General features: G+C 40.7%; 1 protein-coding gene across 1 annotated transcript in view; it reads left to right on the forward strand.

Annotated features, from left to right (window-relative positions):
- Nucleotides 1–20,818, forward strand: part of CMTM4 (CKLF like MARVEL transmembrane domain containing 4) — a 35,687-nt gene that overhangs the window by 5,316 nt on the left and 9,553 nt on the right. The window contains exons 2-3 of the mRNA XM_046899662.1: nt 11,228–11,404; nt 20,473–20,571. Coding sequence (XP_046755618.1) covers nt 11,228–11,404; nt 20,473–20,571 — 276 coding nt within the window. The remainder of the gene's footprint in view (nt 1–11,227; nt 11,405–20,472; nt 20,572–20,818) is intronic.

The following is a 20,818-nucleotide window of genomic DNA, read 5'->3' on the forward strand; positions in this document are numbered from 1 at the left end:
TAGGTGCTGCGGTGAGAACTGTAATTCTAGTGGCGTTATGGTTTGGAGTGCAGCTTCTTTTCTCTTCATCTTTCTGGTGACCTGTCTGAGGCTCAGAGACCTGGCACTGCTCAGCATGGAGAAGACTGAGAGGAGATCTGATCAATACTTACAGTATCTAAAGGGCAGGAGTCAGCTGGATGGGGCCAGGCTTTTTTCAACAGTGCCCAGTGACATAACAGGGGGCAGTGAGTGCAGAGTGGAACATGGGAAGTTCCATAGGAAGGTGAGGAAAAACTTCTTTCCTGTGGGGCTGACAGAGCACGGGAACGGGCTGTGCAGAGAGGTGGTGGAGTCTCCTTCTGTGGGGATATTGGAGACCTGCATGGACGCTTTCCTGTGCGGCCTGCTGCAGGGAGCTGCTTGGCAGGGGTTGGACTCCATGACCTTCAGAGGGCCTTCCCAACCCCTGCACTTCTGTGATGAGCCGCCCCAGAGATTTAATAATCACTTTAAGGTAAGACAAGGAGAAGGACTAGAAATTTAAGGAGTTGCGGTTTTCTTGTAACGTAAGCGGTACAGGAGGGATCAGTTACTTCTGTTGCTGGTTAATGCAGTTTGCCAGTTCATCTTTATACTTGTTGATAGTCATCCCCCTCTGCTCAGAGGTGCGTGTCAGAAGTACTGTGGTAGCACCCTCCTTGCTTCCTGTAACCAGTAATTCAGTACTGAAATTTTCTATGTGGCCATCTGAATAGAAGTCTTAACGATGGGTCACCTGCTGTCGGTTCAGTGATAGCAGTCATGATTTCTTAATTAGAGCTGAATAAAGTACATTCTGAATTAAAAAAAAAAAAAATCATCTAATTCTCAGGTGATTGATGTGGTCAGCTGCTTCCAAAACATGGGAATCATGTTTAAGTTTCTCCAGTGCTTGTACTGTCACATCTTCAGAGTAACATGAGGAGGAAAGCGAAAGCTTACTATGCAAACCTTGTGTAGAACAGATGTAAGAATGTACGGTCGTGGCTGAAGATGGGTCAGCAGTGTTGCTGGCTGGCCTCGGAGCTGGCACAGCACTCAGCACAACTGAGAAGTCAGCGTGGTGCAGGGCGGCATGGATTGAGCCATGCTCAGTCTCAACGTAGATGTCCGGGGTAAAGTGTGTGGTCACACTGCAGTCTGTTGTTCAGATAGCATCATGGCTGACATGTGGCTTTGGGTAATTGAACTGTTTGTAATTAAACACCAGCGTTTCCATTTTAGTAGTTTTCTCTACTTTTGTACAATACTGAAATGTTCATGCAAGAAAGTAGCAATCATTTCATAGTATTTATTATAGCTATACTTCTGTGCTGTAATACCATTTGGTCACCTTTATCTCATGAAATAATTTTGATTCTAATAATTGATATTATGACTCGAATGTGATGAATAAGTTAATTAGGAGTTTAATCATATAATGTTCTAAAATAAACGAATAGTTGCACCTACTGCTTGGAAACGTCTTGGCTAACTTAGATGAATCCTTGTAGTGAATATTAGGACCTTTCAATTCAATGTGATGGGATTGCTTGGTAGCATCTTCAAAGCACTTGGAAAAAAAAGTGCTTCTCCTGAGCTCGAGGAACGTTCCCTAAGTGCTGGCTGTACGTGGCTCACGGTGGTGGGTCAGTTGCAGTGGCAGCCCACCAGGTCAAGGCGATGTTGGCAGAGCCTTAAGGCCTTTGTGCTGTTAACAACGTTTGATAGTTCTCGGGCTGCGGTGTGTGAGTTTGTTTCAGTCCTGGGGTGGATCTGTTCCTGAGTTGTAAAATTCCAACTAGGTGAATTTGCCATTGTGCAGTGAGAGCCTGTGGGTTCCTTTCTGTTTGTAATGCAGTCTGAACAGCAGGACGGGCCGAGGGCTTCACGCATTCCCCGGTGCAGCTGGCAGTGCTCTTTAATGTTCTGGCCTACATCTATTTTTTTCATGTTCTGTTTTACCAGTATGTCTAGACTCTTTTTGCCTTTTAAGGCATGGCATCTAAGGGAGCCTTCAGATTGCAATCTTGGGAACGCTGGGATCGCAAGGACATTTTGCACCATTTCCTTTAAACAAAAACAAACCCAAAAAACTTCCATGGATTCCTTAGGACTACTCGAAGTTCTTGATTGTTTTCTCATTAAAATTCCTTTCTTCTTTTAGTAGTTGTGGGATGTTTGATGTTTTCTTGCAATTTGAATTAAATGGAGCTTTAAAGGGTACGGACTGATTACGATAGTCTTAAAGGGGAACTTTTGCTTACTCTGAAGTACCCGAGCAGCCTAGTGAAACGTGAGGCTGTACGCATGGAACACCTTGACAGCTGCAGTGCACTGCAACTTAGTTTTTAAAAGCAACTAATTTATCCTTCTGTTTGTTACAGAATTTACGGCACTGTGTTTTAATGCTGTTTGAACTAGTGTGGTTTCCAGCGCAGGTTGGCTTATGAATGTGCCTGGGAACACAAAGGCAGACCAGAAATGCTGATTTTTCCTTTTTAAGGAGCTGAGTTAGGAATTCTCATAACTGCAGGAGTAGCCCACATCTTTATACTTGATTTAGGAATCGCAGAGGTGCGATGTCAGGAACATGTTGTGTTCCAGCAGAGAGCGTGTGTGTGCCCAGCGTACAGAACATGTGTGCAGCCCAAAGACAAAATAGGACAGCTGTATAGAGCTGATTTTTTTTTAATGGCAAAGGTGTGATAAGTTATGAGTTATTGCAGCTTGCTGTGATAGAAGAATTGTTATCGTTCTTAAACTAGTAAGTACTGAAACGAGACCAGGGCCTTTCAGTGCAACTAACAATTCTGATAGTCGTTAAGACAAACCATTCACCTTGAGAAAGCTCACATGCATCTTCCTCTTCCTCGGTGTCAACAGGGAGAGGGTTACTAAACTTTTCTTGAACTCAGCAGTTGAGAAAACTTTTCCCCATTCTGTTTCCTTTAGTCAGTTTTTACTGTGTTACTATTTTAATAATGCCGCATGAGTATGACTAGCAGTAAATGGCACTTCTGGAAAAGCATTTTATTCTTCCTCCTTCCCTCTTTCTGCCTCTGTAAGTGCAGCTGCCAGCGACTGAGAAGGATGCAAAGGATTCAAAGTGTACGGAATTAAATTTAGTGCAGCACTGAAGAAATGTGTGATGTTTTTCTGACTTATCCTCACCCAGCACGTCTGAGAACACGATACACAAACGCCAGTCAAATTGTGATAAAATTAGGCTTGAAGGAGCTGAACTGAGTAGCTTCACATTTAAAGACTTCCCACTTTTCTGTTATGCATGTGCTGTAATTGCACTCCTCACCAGCCCTGGAGCCTGAGGTGCTGCCTGCAGCGGTTGGTCTGTATGGCATTGGGGTGGCTGGGTCAGGCCTGTAGGGCTGCTCACAGGGATTTAGACTAGATATTAGGAAGACATTCTTTACTGTGAGGTTGGTGAGACACTGGAACAGGTTGCCCAGTGAATGTGAATGGGTTGGGCTGTGAATGCCCAATCCCTGGAGCCATTCAAGGCCAGGTTGGATGGGGCTGTGAGCAACCTGGTCAAGAGGGAGGTGTCTCTGCCTATAGCAGGGAGTTGGAACTACGTGATCTTAAGGGTTCCTTTCAACCCAAACCATTCTGTGATTATTTGATTTGTCATGTTTGCTGTCTTGCAGCAGGCAGTGTCGTTTCAGAGTCTGCCTTGTAAAGCTTGAGAGTGAGAGATGGCTGTAAAAGGTTATGCTGGCAGATATCCGTCAGAATGAGTATGAGGCAAAGAAGAGAAAAACAGAGCTTCAAATATCAGGAGACTGTGAAGAAAGGGGGGAAATTGACCTGCTGTAACGGAGAATTTATGTTTACTCACTGAAGCCAGTGGCACAATGCAGTGTACCGTGGATTTAGAGTAAGCCTCTACATTTATGAGCATGGCTGTGTAAGAGGTAGGTGTGTCATACAGCCTAAGGGTGAGCAAGGTAGAGATGTACAACTCACTGTGCTGGGCTTCTTGTTGTTACTGTCTTGCAGTACCTGTCATTATGAACATACTTGGAATTACAGTATGCAGCAGTTGTAGTTCCTGGGGACCAGGAGCTTAAGTTCATATTGAAAGGAATCAGTGGGAGAAGCTGCTTACAGTTTGCGTGGTTTGTTTGCCTTCCTCATGTGTGATCTTCAGGTGGATGCCTTGTGGGATGGGGTTGCTATGGAACTGCTGATAGGCTTTTTGTTATGGGACAGGTGATGTTACATCTCTTTTTTGTCTAACCTAGAAGAGGTATATTGCTGTGCGGGCAGCAGCACCCCTTGCATGGAGGAGGGTAGGGCTGTGGTAGGGTCTGGTGCTGCTGCAGCATGAGCTGCCCTGCATGGAGCAGTGTGGGTCTGCTGTGACTGCTTGTCGGGGCTGTGCCACCCGGTACAAGGAAGCCATTGCTAAGGTGGGCTCGTCTGCCTGCTGACACTTGAGACCTTGGTGAAGTGTGGTCACTGTGCTGCTCTGAGCCATTCCTGGGGAATTAGGATTAAAGCATTTTAGGTGTAAATGGCACCAAGGAGTGGTGGCACTGCGGTGGGGGCAGCTCTTGGGATCCCTGTGCAGGCCTGGGCTCTGCTGCTTTGGGCATCATAGCCGTCTGCCCGTGGATGTATTACTTGTAATGCTACAATGGATTTTCTTTAAGAACAGTATTATTGTAATATGAAAAAAACCCATATAATTTGGCTGAACAGTAACAGGAAGAGCTGTATTTGTTTTTCTTTAAAAACAAACAGAAAAAGCCAAACAAAACAAAAAAAACCCACCCAACCTCAAACATTTCCCTACTGCATGACATGGTGTGTTTTACAGCATCTGAGCTGCAATTGGTTTTGCATACGGGCAGCAGATAAGAATGTTTGTTGTATAGGTGTGTCCAGGCAATAAGCAAAACACGGTACTGATGTGTGTAGAGCAGGAAATAAGTCACTATTTGTAGATTTCTTTCATTCTAGATTCCATGATTAATTTCAGTGGCAGAACTTGTGCATTTCTGTTTGAGGCAGTTGAGGATGTCTTCTGTTTTTAGTTCAGTCTAAGTTTGTGTTCTAGAGTGTATGTTTTGACATACTTAGTGTTTCAGTCAAGTATCTTTCTGTTGTTAACTTTGAGCCTTAAGAAGTGGTGCTCATTCTCAAATATGACTCCTCAAATGCGCCAGCAAAATGTTTCTGGCCTCAGAAATATGTTCTGTATTTAGAGTTGGTCTTCTGCCTAAGCAGAGGAAGGGAAGTCAGCAGTGGATGAATCTTTGGAAGGTTACAGAAAGCGGGTGGTGGTGGCGAACTGTCAGCTGATTTAGTAAAGATTGCACCGTATTTAATGTGCCGAAGGCTTTTTGTGTCACACCAGAAGGGAAGGAAGGAGCAGTGCAAACTCGATTGCAGCTACATGCAACCTTAGAGGCGCAGTGAGGATCTGAAGTCTGAATAATTCTGGTGTTGTTTCTGTCGTCACCAGTAATACCAAATCCAAGTTGCATTCCAGAGGTCTTGTTGCGTTTTTTCTGATTTTGTTCCATGTTATATTTTGTGCCATTTGAGCACAGCTTATGCAGGGTGCTGAGTTACTCGTGCTCGCTTGAGCTTCCTTCTCTGGTGAGCATCGTTTTCCTAAATTTGCCTTTAAGAAAAGCTTAATGCTCATTTGTGATTTAAAGCTCCTTGCAGTCCAATTACCGGAGTTAATAACACATTTCTTTTGGTCTTAAGGATACAGACGAAGAGCAGGCGGGAAATCAGCCATTCTCCTGCTTTGGGTAAAAGATGGTTTCCTGCTGGAGAGGCAGTACTGCGTTTCAGCCATATGATCCCGAATGTTCATCTCTGTGCCAGCTGTTTTAGATGTGGGAAATGCGTGTGCTTTGCAAGGAATGAGACCCGCTTGGTTTCATACATTAAGTTAGAACTGCTGGGCCAAGTAAATGAGAACAATAAATCTAGATTTTAATTCAAGCAAGTTTAATGTCTTCAGATACTTTAAGTGGTGCAAAAGCAATTTATTTCTTCTCGATTTTTGTGCATGTGTATTTTACTGTACCATTAATTTAAACAGTCTGGATGTAGAAACGTCTTGCTAGTGTGACATTCTTACTGATATTCTGTGGGTATTTTTCAGACAGAAAAAATGCTGACCATTTAGTGGGTTTTTGGAAGTGATGCGTAATCATGTCACTGAACCACACAGTATGGCGTTCCGTGGTAGCCTCACAGATAAACAGCAAAACTCTCATTTTTCAACTTTGTTTTCATTGCAGAACCGTCTTTTTATTTTTAGTGCAGAGCTGCTGGATTATTTTTTACATTATTTTTGCCCAGAAATAAAGCAGGGCCTGTTTTATCTTCGCCAGGAGGGACGCAGCGTTAGCAAGCTCCTGAAAGCTCCCTTTCGGCGTCGGTGCCTGTCCTAACACATTTTCTCTGTGTGGGGAAATGCACTGTTGTAAGTCTGACACGCCTGCACTGCCAAGAAGATGATGTAAATATAAGCCATTTACATGGCCCTAAGGCAGATGATTTCTTCATTAAGCTCTCTTCTCCAGGGGAATTTGCAGGAAAACTGAGACGATTACAATAATGATATGAAGCTGGATGTGCCTGAATCAAAGAATGTTGAATCCAAGTGTGGAGGCTCTCTTTCAATAATTAAAAGGCTCTTAATTGTAGTAGCTTCATCCCCTTCCAGCGAGGGGCTTCTGAATCGAGCCGTCAGGTGGGCTTTGCTACTCTTTAATGGAATAGCCTCGGATTGTATGTGAGTTCCCTTGGCAGTCCTAGATGTCCCAAACAGTGATATTGGCTAAGAGGTTGCCAATTAATTAAAACCAAAAAAGCTCCCAAAATCATTATTGGGAAATAATACTTGTACTTGATGGTGTCATTGGAGATTTCTCCCTTTTGCTTTTGCACTGGGCTGTAGTGGGCAGCGAGGAATAAGGCAGCTGGGAAGTTTCTTCCATCACAGAGCTCGAGGTGCACTGTCCCTGTTGGGCTGCAAGTCTGGGCACACCCTGATCTGTTCTCAGCTCCCCTGGTGAAGCTCGTTTTTCTCCATCCTGCTTTTGTTGACCTGGCTTTTGCATCTCCTTTGCTCGGGGGAAGTGTGGTTTTGCCAGTGGCCTCGGGTGCTTTTGCATAGCCCAGTGTAATTAGCAGAAGTGTTTGTAGGGACAGAGTTTCACATTGATGCAGTACCTACTTTGTTCCTTTCTGGAAAGGTGGAACTAGAAGGGAAACCAGAACTAAGCCTCAAAAAGGAGGAAAAAGAAAGAAGAGGTTATAAATCTTATCTAATTGAACAAATTAGGATGGAATAGAAAACTCCCCCAAAGTACTCACTGCAGAGGAAAACAGCTGAAAAGTTTCATTTCATCCATCAGAGGGAACTTTACTGACTCTATCCAAGAAAGCTGTACTGTGTCATTTGTGGGAGAGAGCAGTTATTCCTGTAAGAGGAGATCTCCACCACATTCAACTTCTCATTTTTCCTCAGTGAACCAACCTTGGGACTTCTGCTTCTGGTTGGTGCTGATCACCCTTCAGAACAAAAGGGGTGTGACTCCAAAGTAGGGATCGCCCCTGTTGTCAGGAAGGATGTTTTCATTACAGTTAAGGAGCTCTGCAGGAAAAGTGAACCAAATGGTCAACTCTTAACCTGCAGTGAGTTCTGTCTGAAAATAAGCTGAGATGAAGACTTTCAGCCCGCCTCCATACTTGCTGTGCAGCTCTCCTGGGTTCATACTTATCTATGATCAGATCTGTCTGCTTTACCGACGCATCAACCAAGAGGTGCTCTGTGTGCCAAAACAGTGTTAATTCACTGCCTAATTTACACACCGCGTCTGAAACGGATCTATTTCATATGTTCCAGAATGCAGTGAAAATGAGTTGTTTTTCTTGCAATGTTAACAAGTTGCATGTTATGTTTGTTTTTAAAATGTACTTGATTGCGGGAAGAACCATCGCTTTTGGCAAGCTGCTTTGGCTCGTGTTGCAGAATGTACACAACATTAAGTAATGTAATTATTCAGAGGGTGCTCGTGGCAAATCTATGAATGTGTAGGGGGACAAGATCATCCTAGTGTTTCTAAGAGAATATTTATTGGTAAACACTCACTTATTTTTTTTAGTGTTTGCAGAAAGGGAAGTTCATGTGGGAGGATAGTTTTTTTTTTTTAAATGTGGTAATTAGTTTTAATTTTAATTTTCTGTCATAGCATTTCTTGTGAGACCAATAACTGATGGTTAACAGGAAGGTGTTATCTGTAGCCCCAGTAGGGAGGGTAGTTTTCAGTCTTTTCTTCAGAAAAATAGTAGCACGTCTAGATGGAGCCTTGATGTACTGAATCTTCGGAGTGCATTGTTTGCATGGAAGTACTCATTCAGGTGGCCACATCCACTTGTAATGATAGCCCTTGTGTTAGTAGTGAGTTACTGTGCCCATGTTTTCAAAATCCAACTTAAGCTCTGCTGTCAGAGCTTCCATCATAAACTGAAGCAGTTGAGGTTTTCTCCTGCATGCATTAACGAGGCACGTCGTTAGGCTCGGGCTGCCACAGCCTGAACGTTGCATGCCAATGGGGGTGCTGACACTGGTGACACGCCTCCATCTTTGTTGATGATTGGAATGGCTTGGGTTAAGTCCAGCTGAAGTGTATACAGCTGGTGCTTTTCTTAGGAAGCTGCATCTCACCCGTAAGTGTCTCCTGTGATTTCTTAAGAGATAAAAGGAAATCTTAATACATTTCAGAGCAATTCCACTTAAATTCATATTCATCTGAGCTTGGGAGCATACAATTAACACCTAATGATTGGTGTTCCCCTGCAAGTGTCTCATTAGTATCTAATTTAATTCTGTTTCTAAAAGTGAGAAGCACTTTAGCTTTTTTTTTTTTTTTTTGAGCTTTGACTACTGTGTCCATTTGCTTGAAGAAGCATTCTGTCCGTGTGGAGAGCAGCCAGCATGAGAGTCTGTCAGCAGCACAAGGAGAGCTCCATCTGCCAAGTAGCCGCTGCCCAGCATGATGATGGACGTGCCCTGGGTTTTGGCTCCTTGGGCCTGACGTTGCTGGCACTGTTCAGAGCTGTTTATATTTTTAGAAAAGGAACCTAATATTGTTTGAGCCCGTGCTGCAGTACTGCGAGAGAATATTGCAAAACCATTTCCTTCAGGACAATAAATTTTTTATTAGGGTTATAATACATCAAAAGTGGTGGCAAGGACACCGGAGACTTTACTATATTGGAATATTTAAAAGTTTCGGTGTTGCCAATTGACTGTGACTTCTAGCATTAATCCTGGATTTTGATCCCACTTGAGACATTTAAGGTTTTTCTTTTTTAAGATCTCTGTGTTTCTTAAACTTGTGCTTTTCAGTTCTGAGGCTTGTGCTCACAGAAAACAGGAACTTCACTGCATGCCGTATTGTAAAATGAAGCTGCTTTCTGGACAGTTCTTTCATCTCTTTGTCATTGTTAAACTCATTGGATTCTGTTTTTGGATTCAGTTGGATTCTGATTTTTCAATGCATATTGCTGTTTTTTTCAACCTTCTGTAGCTATTCAGTGTCAAGGGTGAAAACCAACTTGAAGTGCTCAGTCACTGGGTATCTGTTCAGTTTGTTTCGAAATCAGCCTGCTCGGTTAGCTAGCAAAAATTAGGATAGCATGTGCTGTTGTAAAGACCTCATGCTAAATGAACTGTGAGAGACCTCCTAGCCAAGTGTGATTTTTTTTTTAAATTAAAACTGGTTAGTCTATTTTTAAGCTTAAATTAGCTACTGTATTGTGAAGTATGTGGCAAAGACAACGCATGGGAGTTTTGTCCTGAACTTGGAATTAGTACTGATGTTAGTGACAAAAATTGTAACTTCTTTCAGAATCTTTTTTTTCTTCATAATGCCATGTTAGCTGATAGGAGACAGAGACACAAATTAGTATACGAAGTATAGAAAGTGCTGGAAGAGAGGGTATTTGCAAAAATATGATGGAAATTTGCAAAGAGCAGTTTAGAAGAAACCAAATGGTATTGTGGCTTCTGGTAGCTTTGGTTTTTGCAAGGCATTCCATTTGAGACGTTTAGCTCTGGAGAGGCAACTCTGTACGTTCTTCACCCTCAAATTGAAGTGACTTAACTGAGGTCTCAGCAGAATTTTGTGGTGGAGCAAAAAATGAATTCTTTCTGAGAAATGTGAGTAGGTTGGTGGGTGGGTGTTGTCTTGAAAACAAAGCAGAACATTCTTGAAGGCCTTCCTTGCTTGCTGTGGAAAACGTAGGGGAAGCATCCATGGCATTGGCTTTCTTTTACCATTCATTTTTAAAGAGAAATCAGTTTGAAACATGCAATTAAATACTTAAGTTTTGTACTCTCTGTAGGTATAAACGGTAGCTAATGTTGCTGTGTGTTGCTGTATTTTAGCTTTGTGCATGGAACAGGTAGTGAGTTTTACTGTTTTATCCTAAACAGTGAATTACACTCCAGCAGAAGTCTGCACTCTGCCAAGATTGCTTTCGAATTGGATGTGGCATACATCTAACTAGGATGATGGTTAGCTTGTAGTGCCAGGAGTTCAGTTGTTTTCTGCTCAATATGTTAGCTACTGGTTTTATTTTCTTATCAGGGAGGGAACAAAGTATGCATTTTTGTAGAAAATAGAGCATATTGATGGTGATGAGCATGCAAACAGGCAGATGCTTTTGGAAGCTGGTAGAGATCCTGAATCTGTGCTGCTTAGTTTTCAAGCTGATATGGAATTCAAAATAATAGCTTTATTGAAATGTCATTAACAAGCATGCTATGATAATACTACATGAATGAGATTGATGCTGGCCCAAAAGACAAATGCATTCAATCTTTAAATTTTGTAATAGCATATAATGAAATAAAATGTTTGAGGTACCACTTCATGTGTTAAGCCAAAGGCCTGAAGCAGTTTCATGCATTTCTGGGTGTCTCCATCACTTTGATGTTGGACTCCTTGTAATTCTCCTAAAAGAGACTTTCTTGAAGAGATACCCAGAAAGTCTTGCATTAATTTGCTTTTGTTTTTGCTCTTAAGCAGTGCCCTATTGTAAACTGAAATCACACATTCCTGAGTGTAAACCGATCATGTTCCCAATGGAAATTTCAGGAATACTTGTGGCTATTTTCAAAATGTGGAAATCTATTTATATTTTTTCCACTTGTTTTTCTTCCTAGGTTTTGGCACTGATTGCATTCATCTGCATAGAGACCATCATGGAATGCTCCCCTTGCGAAGGCCTTTATTTCTTCGAGTTTGTGAGCTGTAGTACATTGGTGGTTACTGGAGTTCTGTTGCTTATGTTCAGTCTAAATCTTCACACAAGAATACCACAGATCAACTGGAATCTCACTGTAAGTTTGTACAAATCCTTGCTGCTAAAAAACATCTGCAGAACTGTTTTTAAGTTTGGTCTTTGGACTTTACTTTCTACTGCTAATGTTTAAGATTCTGTATGTCTATGCTGACTGAAATGTACAATTTATGTTACTTTGAATACTAACAGCAGAATGAGCTTTGCAGTGTAGCAAGATTAAACTATGTTAAATAGAGCTAAAATTCTTTTCTGGTAGATTCTGTTTGGAAGGAGAGACTTACTGCTACTGCCAGCAATTACTGTTTGTTGATGAAGTGGATAAAAATGCAGTCTGTATTTATTTAACTTTGACAGATGCGATATTTACAGTAGCCTGTTGTTCTTTCATAAGCTGTTTTTTATATTAGGATTCTGGTGCTACATATATTTTCTTACACAGATTAATGTAATCATTGGGTAAAAAGATTGTAAGCTTTCTCTGAAGGTTAAGCATTGAATTACTTACACCCCTAACTGTTAAACATAGGCTGGCAATACTTGATATGTTCTCAAATACGAGGAGCTTTGGAAAGGAACTGCTGGCAGTGCACATTCCTTTTGTACAAGTCTCCATTTCCACGCTATATTATGAGTTAAATGTTCAGATTGAGCTGCATAAACACATCACAAAATCAACATGAGTCACTCTACCAAAAGATCTGTCATCTTAAGAAAAATGTTTACATCAACTCTTTTGCACAGTACAGATAGTACATATTTACATGTATGTATGTTCTAACGTATTTTTGTAGGTGGTGTTGTAGATTGCTCACAGTAATTTCTAGGCTTCTATGTCATTTTTTTTATGTCAGTTATTATTGTTGCAACTTGCGTATTTACCATAGCTGTTTGTAAGCTGAAATGACCTCTCTAAAATGAGAGTGGAATGTGGAAATAGATGATTCTTTGTACCCTGGGGATACATGTTTTATTGTGAGAACTCTTCCTAGGAGTACTTGTTAAGATTAGATAGATTGAGGAATGTGTCTGGTAACTGTAGGTGGGGTAGATCCAGGCGGCTTGCAAACAAAACCAGTGGAGCCACTGGAATTTTAATGGGTTGTCTTGCCTTTTCTCCTTTCTTCTCTTCTGCTGGTGTTGTCACCGTTTATCTTTGTGGTAGGTTACGGAGAGAAGGTGATTTCTTTCTTTCACCAGCCTGTTGTTAATAAGGCATTGCAGCAACAGCCTTTATAAATGACACAGCTCCGTAATATGCTGGTAGGACGTACGAGGGCATGATTGTTGCATCAGTGTCACAGAAAATGGTTTTCTTGCTGTGATAAGAGTGGTTTCACAGTGAATGCTAGACCCAGCTTATGTTGAAAGAGTGAGCTTGGCCAAGATTATTTTTATCAGGAGACTGGTTAGTGGTTTGCCAAGTGACCGTGACTGAGCCGGATCACTGGAAGGGTCGAGTTAATGCCTTTGCATGCCCTTGTTCTTTTGTGCAGGTAGCTTTTGTTCTATTGAGTCCTCTGGCATACTTTTACTGCCTACAAGAACACCGTAACAATATGCTGAATGTGTGTAAATACAGAAGGGTGCCTTTTACTGCCTTTCCTTCCATAATGCAGGAGATAATCACTGGTGTAACTGGGTGGGTCCCTTCAGCCTCTCTGACTTCTTACAGATTTGATCAACACCTTTCTGGTAATGGAGTGATAAGAATTGCTGCTTTCAGTGCAGCATCGCGTATCTCTGTGTAGCACTCAGTGTTGGAGATCTTTAGAGAAAAAAGTGCTTCAGAAACCAACTAGTTAAAAAAAAATAAATTGGTTTGAGCCCTCTATATTTAGGGGGATTATCACACTCTCAACCCAGCACCTCTACAACTTGGAGCAGTGTGATGTGATCAGGCTTCAACCTGAAGGGCAAATGGAATACTCTGCAAATGCTTTGGCTTTCTTTTTTTTTTTTTAATCTTATCAACAGAGATCAAAGTAAATTGTTGTTATCTGACAAGTCGCTTTGTATTCCGAAGATCTCTAACAGAAATGAGAACTGGAAGCTTGTGATGTCCATTAACTGCTGAGACCAACCCTCCTCCTAGGATTATTTACTTATTTTAATAATGAGTAGTCTGATGGGGCCTTTACTAGTACAGACGTGTAGGAGTATCTTCATTATTCTGATAGCTGTAGTCTGTGGTTGCATGTGCAGAGTGGGAGACAGCAGGCTTCTGATACCATGCTTGCGGGAGATAACTTCGTTAAAATTAGTAGAGAATTTAAGAATGGAGAATCGTGTGCTTTCTGCCTCATTTTTTTTTTCTGCTTATTTTGTCATTTTATTCTTTACAGTATAGACATATACTCACACATTATTTTCTTCGTTCCATATTTCATACTTTCCTGTGTTTTGACAGTTGTTTTGGTAATTTTCCAGCTGCTCTGAGATGGTTACCACAGGAATTGCTTTCTGAACTACATTTCCACACTCCTCAATTCTGTAGGAAAAAATTGCTCCTTATGTAAAAATTTATGCAGTGCTTTTATGATTTTATAATGAGTATTTCCCTTGTGAAAAGTCTCAAGCCTTGCTTTTGGAAGTTGTTTTGAGGTGAAGAGGCTGTTGTTGGAAAGACTTTTATAGTGTTAAGTGTAGTCAGGAGCGTTCCTTTAAACTCAGCGTGCTCACAAACTTTCTAGGAAAACTTGTTTTTCAAATGGTCCGTCATGCTGGAAAATTAGCCCATCAACTGCTTTTGTCCAATACAGGACCGTTTCCTTTAGTACTGCAATAAGATGAGACTTTTCTAATGCATGATGAATATTGTCTGCTGTCTGTGGTTAGGAGGAAAATAAGAATCTGTATCTAGCAGAGCTATTTATATATACACATACCAGATTTGTCGTTTTCTGTTTTCTATATTTTTAGCCGTTTGAGGAAAAGAGCTTTGCTTTCATCCTAATTAGAGACTTGCCAGCCACTTCTTACATTTTCCTGAGATAAACATGAAAGAGGCTTGGAGAAGGAGAGGTCAGAATAGAACCTTGCTTGGGTGCATTGGAAAGATGGGTTTGTTGCAGTGAGATGAAAGAACAGTCACTTGTCTGTTGCACGGCACTATCAACGTTATGCAGAATCTGGGAACCTGTCAGTGGAAATTTCCATTTCCTTTATGCTTCACAACTGAAAGGGAGCCTATTCTGCAAGGAGACGTGTAAGTGGCATAGGGAAATGTAGTGCACACTGCAGCAGAGGTTTCTGATGAGCTGTTGCTTTGAAGTATTGTGTTTGGTGTAGATTAATAACCTAACCCTTCCTTCATTTTGTGTTTGGCTCTCTCTCTATTTTTTAATTTCATTGTTTGAATCTCGTGTTCTCTACAAGGAGAGCTTGAGATCTTGCATCCAAGTAGTGTGGTTGCTGTGGCCCTCTTGTAAGGCTGCAGCAAAAAATGTAATGGAGGTGTCTGCTGTAACTTCTGATGAATTCCTGTCTGTCCAGGGGGGATCCGCAGTAGCACTGCTGTACCTGAGATGATATGGGGGGTAAGGAAATGATGGCAGAGAACTGGAGTTTGACAGTGATTCTTTGAGAGTTTGCATGATGAAATAAGTCCAAGTCATTAGACATGTTGTTCTGTAATGAACCAGTGGAATGGACTATTTATGTCTTGTACACAAGAAGAATTTCAGTAGGTGTTGGACATTGATTTTTATATTTTTTTAATATCCACTGAAACAGCGGAAGCATCTTTTAGTCTGTGCAGTTCTGAATATGGAGTTTTTCAATGTAGGGCAATCTCAGAAATGAGGCACAGGATGGAGCACAGCACAAACTTAATTGCAGTCCTACTGGGCTTAGTAGTTTGGACTGGATTCCTGGGAAACACTGCTCCAGCATCAGGTGTGTGCATCTCTAAGCACATACACTGGTGGTGGTGGTTGTGTGCTGCCTGCCCACAAATATTTCATCTTGAAAGGTTTTTTGTTATTGTTTTCAGTTGTTAGGGAGAGAAAGCCTCGTGGGCAAGTAACTGTCAGTGGTAATTGACAGGAACCTTGATGGGGTGCCAGACTGACAAACGTCCTCACTAGCCTTGGCTCTGAGGAGTATAATTACAAAGATGTACTTCAGAGGCCTTCCAGGGAAAACTTGATTGTTTTTATTTCCCCTCCTCCCTTTCTCTTTTATTTCTTTTGAAAATATCTTGCTTTTCTTTGGCTTGTTTAGCTGTCAAATGAGCAAGTCCTTCCTCGCTTTTATTTTTAGTATTGTCAAAATAGTGATGCCTTCTAAGGATGAAAGTGAATAATGACAAATGTAAAAAGATGGTCAGAATTTGTTTCCACCACGTTTGTTCTTCGGGCAGTTATTTTGTGCAGCCTGATATAAACAGTAGCGTGTTATTACTTAAGTAAAACAAACACAAGCGTAGAATACCCCAGAGTATTACCTGGCCTGGTATTTATTTCTAGTGGGGTCTGTTGCTCAGTAAGGGGTCCCATCTGTGCACAGGATGGTTTCTGTGCTCAGAAAACTGGGGAGCAGTGAGGTGTGGTAGCAGGGGACCAGGGCACCTCTGCACAGCTGGAGCAGCCCTGCACGTCTCTGGAGTGTTTCTGGAACTGCTGGGCACGGTTTGTGGGAGGGAAGTGATGTTTGTGTGAGTCCTGAATAACAGAAGCTGGTTTGTTTAGCTGGGTGGAAGGCTTCCTTACCTGTGTAAGCCCAAATAAATAAGAGATTGGAGATTAAGGCTCATACAATTAATTTAGTTCATTCTACCTATCACTTATTTTTGCTTGAGAAAACAATATTTCTATTAGTAATTCTGGTGGAAAAAAATGTTTTTACAGTATGTAATAGTACGATTAGAGAATAAAATTGTGAGGTTGACGAGGGAGGCTTGAATTAGAGAGTTACAGGTACATTTGTGAACTTCAGATTGATAACTTCATATAGGAGCAAGGGGAGGAACTTCCTCAACCTTCTAAAGTACTGATTGGAGAAAAGTGAAAGGAATTGCCACCTCCTGGCAATGTACCGGACTGGAGTGCTAATCAGAAGCTTTTGAAACTAACGTCCATTGCAGTGTTCAGGGACTACTGTGAGTTCTCAGGTCTCTCAGCCGACCTCATTCTTAGCACTGCTTCAGCCTTTTCATCCTCATTAACCCAGGAACTGTACCTACTCAGCCCCTTCAATTTAAAGACTGAAGGATGCTGTCTAATTACCTATCTAGATAGAGATGCTCACTTCACATCAGAATAAGCAGAAGAAAACCTCACCTTTTTCTGTCTTGGCAGAAACACGTCTACATCTGTAAGTTAAGGTGCCTACTCTGCCCTGTGCTCCTTCTGAGCAGCACATATAGGTGGTGAAGGCAGTTATGTGTCCTTGGATGCTCTCCTTTTGATTAATACCTCTATTAGGACTGTTGGTGACTGAACAGGATGACTTGCAAGTAATAGCAAGGGGTCAGAGGTCCGTCTTTCATTTTAGATCATTTTGCAAAGGAGAAATGGAACGGCAGCTGTCCAGAGTGGATTTGGTTCAGCTCATAGATTTTATTCTGTCATGGATGGCAGCTTTGCACAGTGTTTTATGGCACAGCATACTGTCTCATGAGGTTGCTGTAATTTCAGCAGAAATTCTTTTATCTGTGTGATGTGGTTTTTACTTTGTCTATAAATATAATAGTAAGAACTTCAGCTGTATCATGGCCAGATTTGAAAGGACTCATCTTTTTTCAATTAGCTTAATCTTATTGTCAAGACTATTCGTTTTCTCGTATGTGGAGAAAAGCTACGTTACTTTAGGGAGTGTCCTCTGCTTCTTGAATTTCTGATGGAGCTCATTCTCCTTTGTTTCTGCTCTGACTTCTTCCAAAACCACCATAGGTTATTTTCTTGTCTAAGTAGTATGTACCAAATTTGGGATTAAATGCCTCCACTGATGCATGCATTTGTGATTTTACTATTATGTATCTGTATGACAGTGCTACTGTTGTCATTGCTCCTTAAGCTCCATACAGTCTGATTTGTGGACGTGAAAGGTTGTGTTAGTTTTAGCTTTTTAAGAGATAAGCCTATTAAAAGATTTTGACCTAAACAATGAAGATGGAAAATGTAGAAATGGATGTATCAGAACCATAGGATGGAATGAAGTCTTTAGATTTGAACTATTAGGTCCTTCGTAAGCACAAATGTGAGTGTGGTACTGTGGAAATAAAAAAATGTCTGGACAAAAAAATGCAGTCTTGGATTATAAGAACCAGGAAGGGACACAGCTTTGGTTTGTTTGTTCTGATGTTACCTGCCTTACCAATAGAAGTAAATTTGAATATGTCTTCGTTCTTAACTGTTCAGCTGCTGATTTTGTTATCCTGTTATCTTTGGTGTGGTTTTCCATGCTGAAATTTCGGAACAGCTACTGTTTTGTGATTACCCAAACTCAGGAGTCTTCATGCATGCAGCTCGATGTTTTTTGTATCCAGTGCAGTTTAGGTTCTTTGATTTGTAGTGTGAGAAATGTTATCTTCCTTTCAAGTAGCTTCTGTGGCTCTTTTCTTCACTGTGTCCAATTTTCAACATAATTTTAAAAATGTGGATACCAGACCAGAATGCAGCATTCCAATGTCCCTTACAAGGATGATATAACCACCTTGCACCTATTGTATCCATATGTCCAGTGGAATGTTGAAGTGCTTTTTCATCTTTTTTGGTCATGGCATCACATGTCGAGATGCTTACCTACTGTAATTCTGAAGTTCTTAGTTATTTCTCCCAGGATCTTGTCTCTGTTCTGTAGGTCATACCTGTTGGTTGTAAAATTCTCCCTTAATTCGAGGGCATCATCGGTGTGGATGCCCTTTCCTCCGTATTTACTTTCAGCATCCTTGGTGGTTTACAGATTTACTCTGGAGACTTGATGAAAATGTTTAATGCTATTTGTTAGCTAATATATTGAGAAAAGATTTGTGCGGGTGAGAACAGAAGCTCTTCTTGGAGACTTCAGAAGCGCGGGTAGATCTGATAAACTCCAAGTTGGCGAGGGGAATACTTGGAGAAATAGTAGAATGTAATTTCTTTTCTAATTTCTTTATATCTTTAATTTTATTTTCTGTTGGACAAGGAATTGTATCATTAGAACAGCAGTAACTATTAAGTAAAATACCAATTTTGTTGGTGTTATATACGAGATAGTATTTATCTCACTGAGCTTGAACAGAAATATAAAGTATCTGTCTTTTAGTTATGCACTAGCAGGTGAAAAAATGGTAATTGTTTTTTAGGGACTCACAACTTCCTTATGTTTCCTTCCTGCTAAGACAGCCTCCCTGGGCTCATGAAATCTGAATACGTGGTTAGAAACAGTGAGGAGCAGTAGAGGTCTCACAGAAAGGCCAAGTCTCCCTTTTAGATGAGGATTGGTCCACAGTGATAACTTGCACAGTTTATCCTCAGGTATGCTTAATTTTGACAACCAGCTGTGACTGAGTCACTGCCCTCAAATGGATCATTTTCCCTGTGATCAGCACAGCACCAGATTCCGTTTTCACAATTACTAAAACATTCTCAAATGATGGCTACAGAATCAGATGTTGGCAGTTTTAGCCACTTTTTTCTTCCCTGTACATGGAAGCTTTTCTTAGGGTGGCTGGATGACAGTGGACTGTCCAGAGTTTTTGTGTTACATATCCAGAACCTAGTTATAGGATAAAGATTATGTTTATCTTCAATTTTCTAAGCGTACCTCCTTACAGTACTTTAAGGTGTACTTTTATAAATGAATTAAAAATTCTTTGGTGTATGGAGCAGAAAGGAGAAGTGAGCTGGTTTATGTGTAAGAGTCATGTAGAGTAAATTTGCTTTTTAGTTTTAATTAAATAGTGGCAATGAGTTTGGTGGGTTTTTTTAAATGTTGGGGTTGACATGTTTAGTCTTTTAGACTTTTCCTTTTCTGTGTCTCAGTGTAAGTTGTACAGCAAATTTGAATACAGGTTTTCTTTCCATCCCTTTTAGCTGAGACAGTATTCACCTCTCGCTGATTTCAGGTTCCTTCAGGATATTTCTGTTGAGCTGCCATTCTCTGCTTCCTGCACAGACCTACCTGAGCCCTGACTTCCTCCGTTCTTTCAGTTACCATGGTAGTCTGTTATTTCCTATGGCTGTTTAGTGTACAAAAAAAAGTGCCATGTAAATAAGTATCAAATATTTATTTAAATAAAATGCAAAAGAATGCTCAGAATAACATACTAAACAGATATTCCCTAACAAACCTGGCATTTTGTTTCTTCTATTATCTTGAAGTCCATGCTCCTGATTTGTCTTGTATTGATGTACTTATTTTTGTGCTAATAGCTTGACATTTGGAATTTACTTATGTCCCAGTGATATGTTAATGACCTTTGATTTTTGTGAGGCCTGATTATCTGAACTGCAAGTGACACGTGTATCTGAACTGCATGCTACTTAGATTTCTTTGGTGCTTAAAACAAAGCAAGAATTTTCTCTGAACCAAGGTGCTCTGGGGTGTTGCTGTGCATGTGTTTTGGAGTGTCTACTTGAAATATCAATCCTGTGTGATAGATATGCATAAACCTGTGTGTTCATACAATGCAGGCAGCTGTTCTTCATAGAGGGGCTGCAGGGTGTGTGCTGTTGTACAGATAAGGCCTCGAAGAACTTGCAGTAAAACTCATGAGTGTTATGTAGGCAGTGCATGGAGAGTTGTAATGTGAAAGAGAGCAGGGGAGTGTTAATGCTGGAGATTCAAATTACTTCAGTGTCAGCTGAGATGGAACAGCTTTACCCATTGCTTATATGACAGTTGATTCTTAATAATCCCAGCAGACATTGAGATAAAACATCCAGAACTTACACTGGTGCCTTATTTATACTTAGTGTGTGAATAGAATTCAAATAGTAATGTGCACACGTACTACATTTCCTGTGTAATAATCTGTCATCTTTTACGTGTGATAAACTACATAGGAAGTGGGAAAGTATTACTATAACTTTTGTTCTAACGTTTTCCTGTTTCATCGGTTCTAATAAAAACAAGTGAACTGTTATTGTTTAATAATGCTGAAGGATTGTTATTATTTTTTAGGATCTGGTCAACACTGGACTCAGCACTTTCTTCTTCTTCATTGCCTCTGTAGTACTTGCTGCTTTAAACCATAAAACTGGAGCAGAAATTGCTGCTGTGGTAAGAATTCAAAATTCTTTTTATGCGCTGCTTAAGAGGCTATTAAAACCAAGAATAATCTCTTAGTTGTGTTCTTGGGATATTTCTGTTACCTTTGTCTTCCCAATTTGCTTCTAATTTTACAGTTAGTTATGCAGTAATTTTGGTATTAAGAATGTTGATTTCATTTGAATTAAGTCTCAAGTCTTGGGGCATGACCAAACAGGAAAACAGCTTGCTGAGAATACTTTACCAGTTTTATTAGTAT

The sequence above is a fragment of the Gallus gallus genome, chromosome 11, assembly GCF_016699485.2.
Source record: "Gallus gallus isolate bGalGal1 chromosome 11, bGalGal1.mat.broiler.GRCg7b, whole genome shotgun sequence".
Taxonomy (NCBI): domain Eukaryota; kingdom Metazoa; phylum Chordata; class Aves; order Galliformes; family Phasianidae; genus Gallus; species Gallus gallus.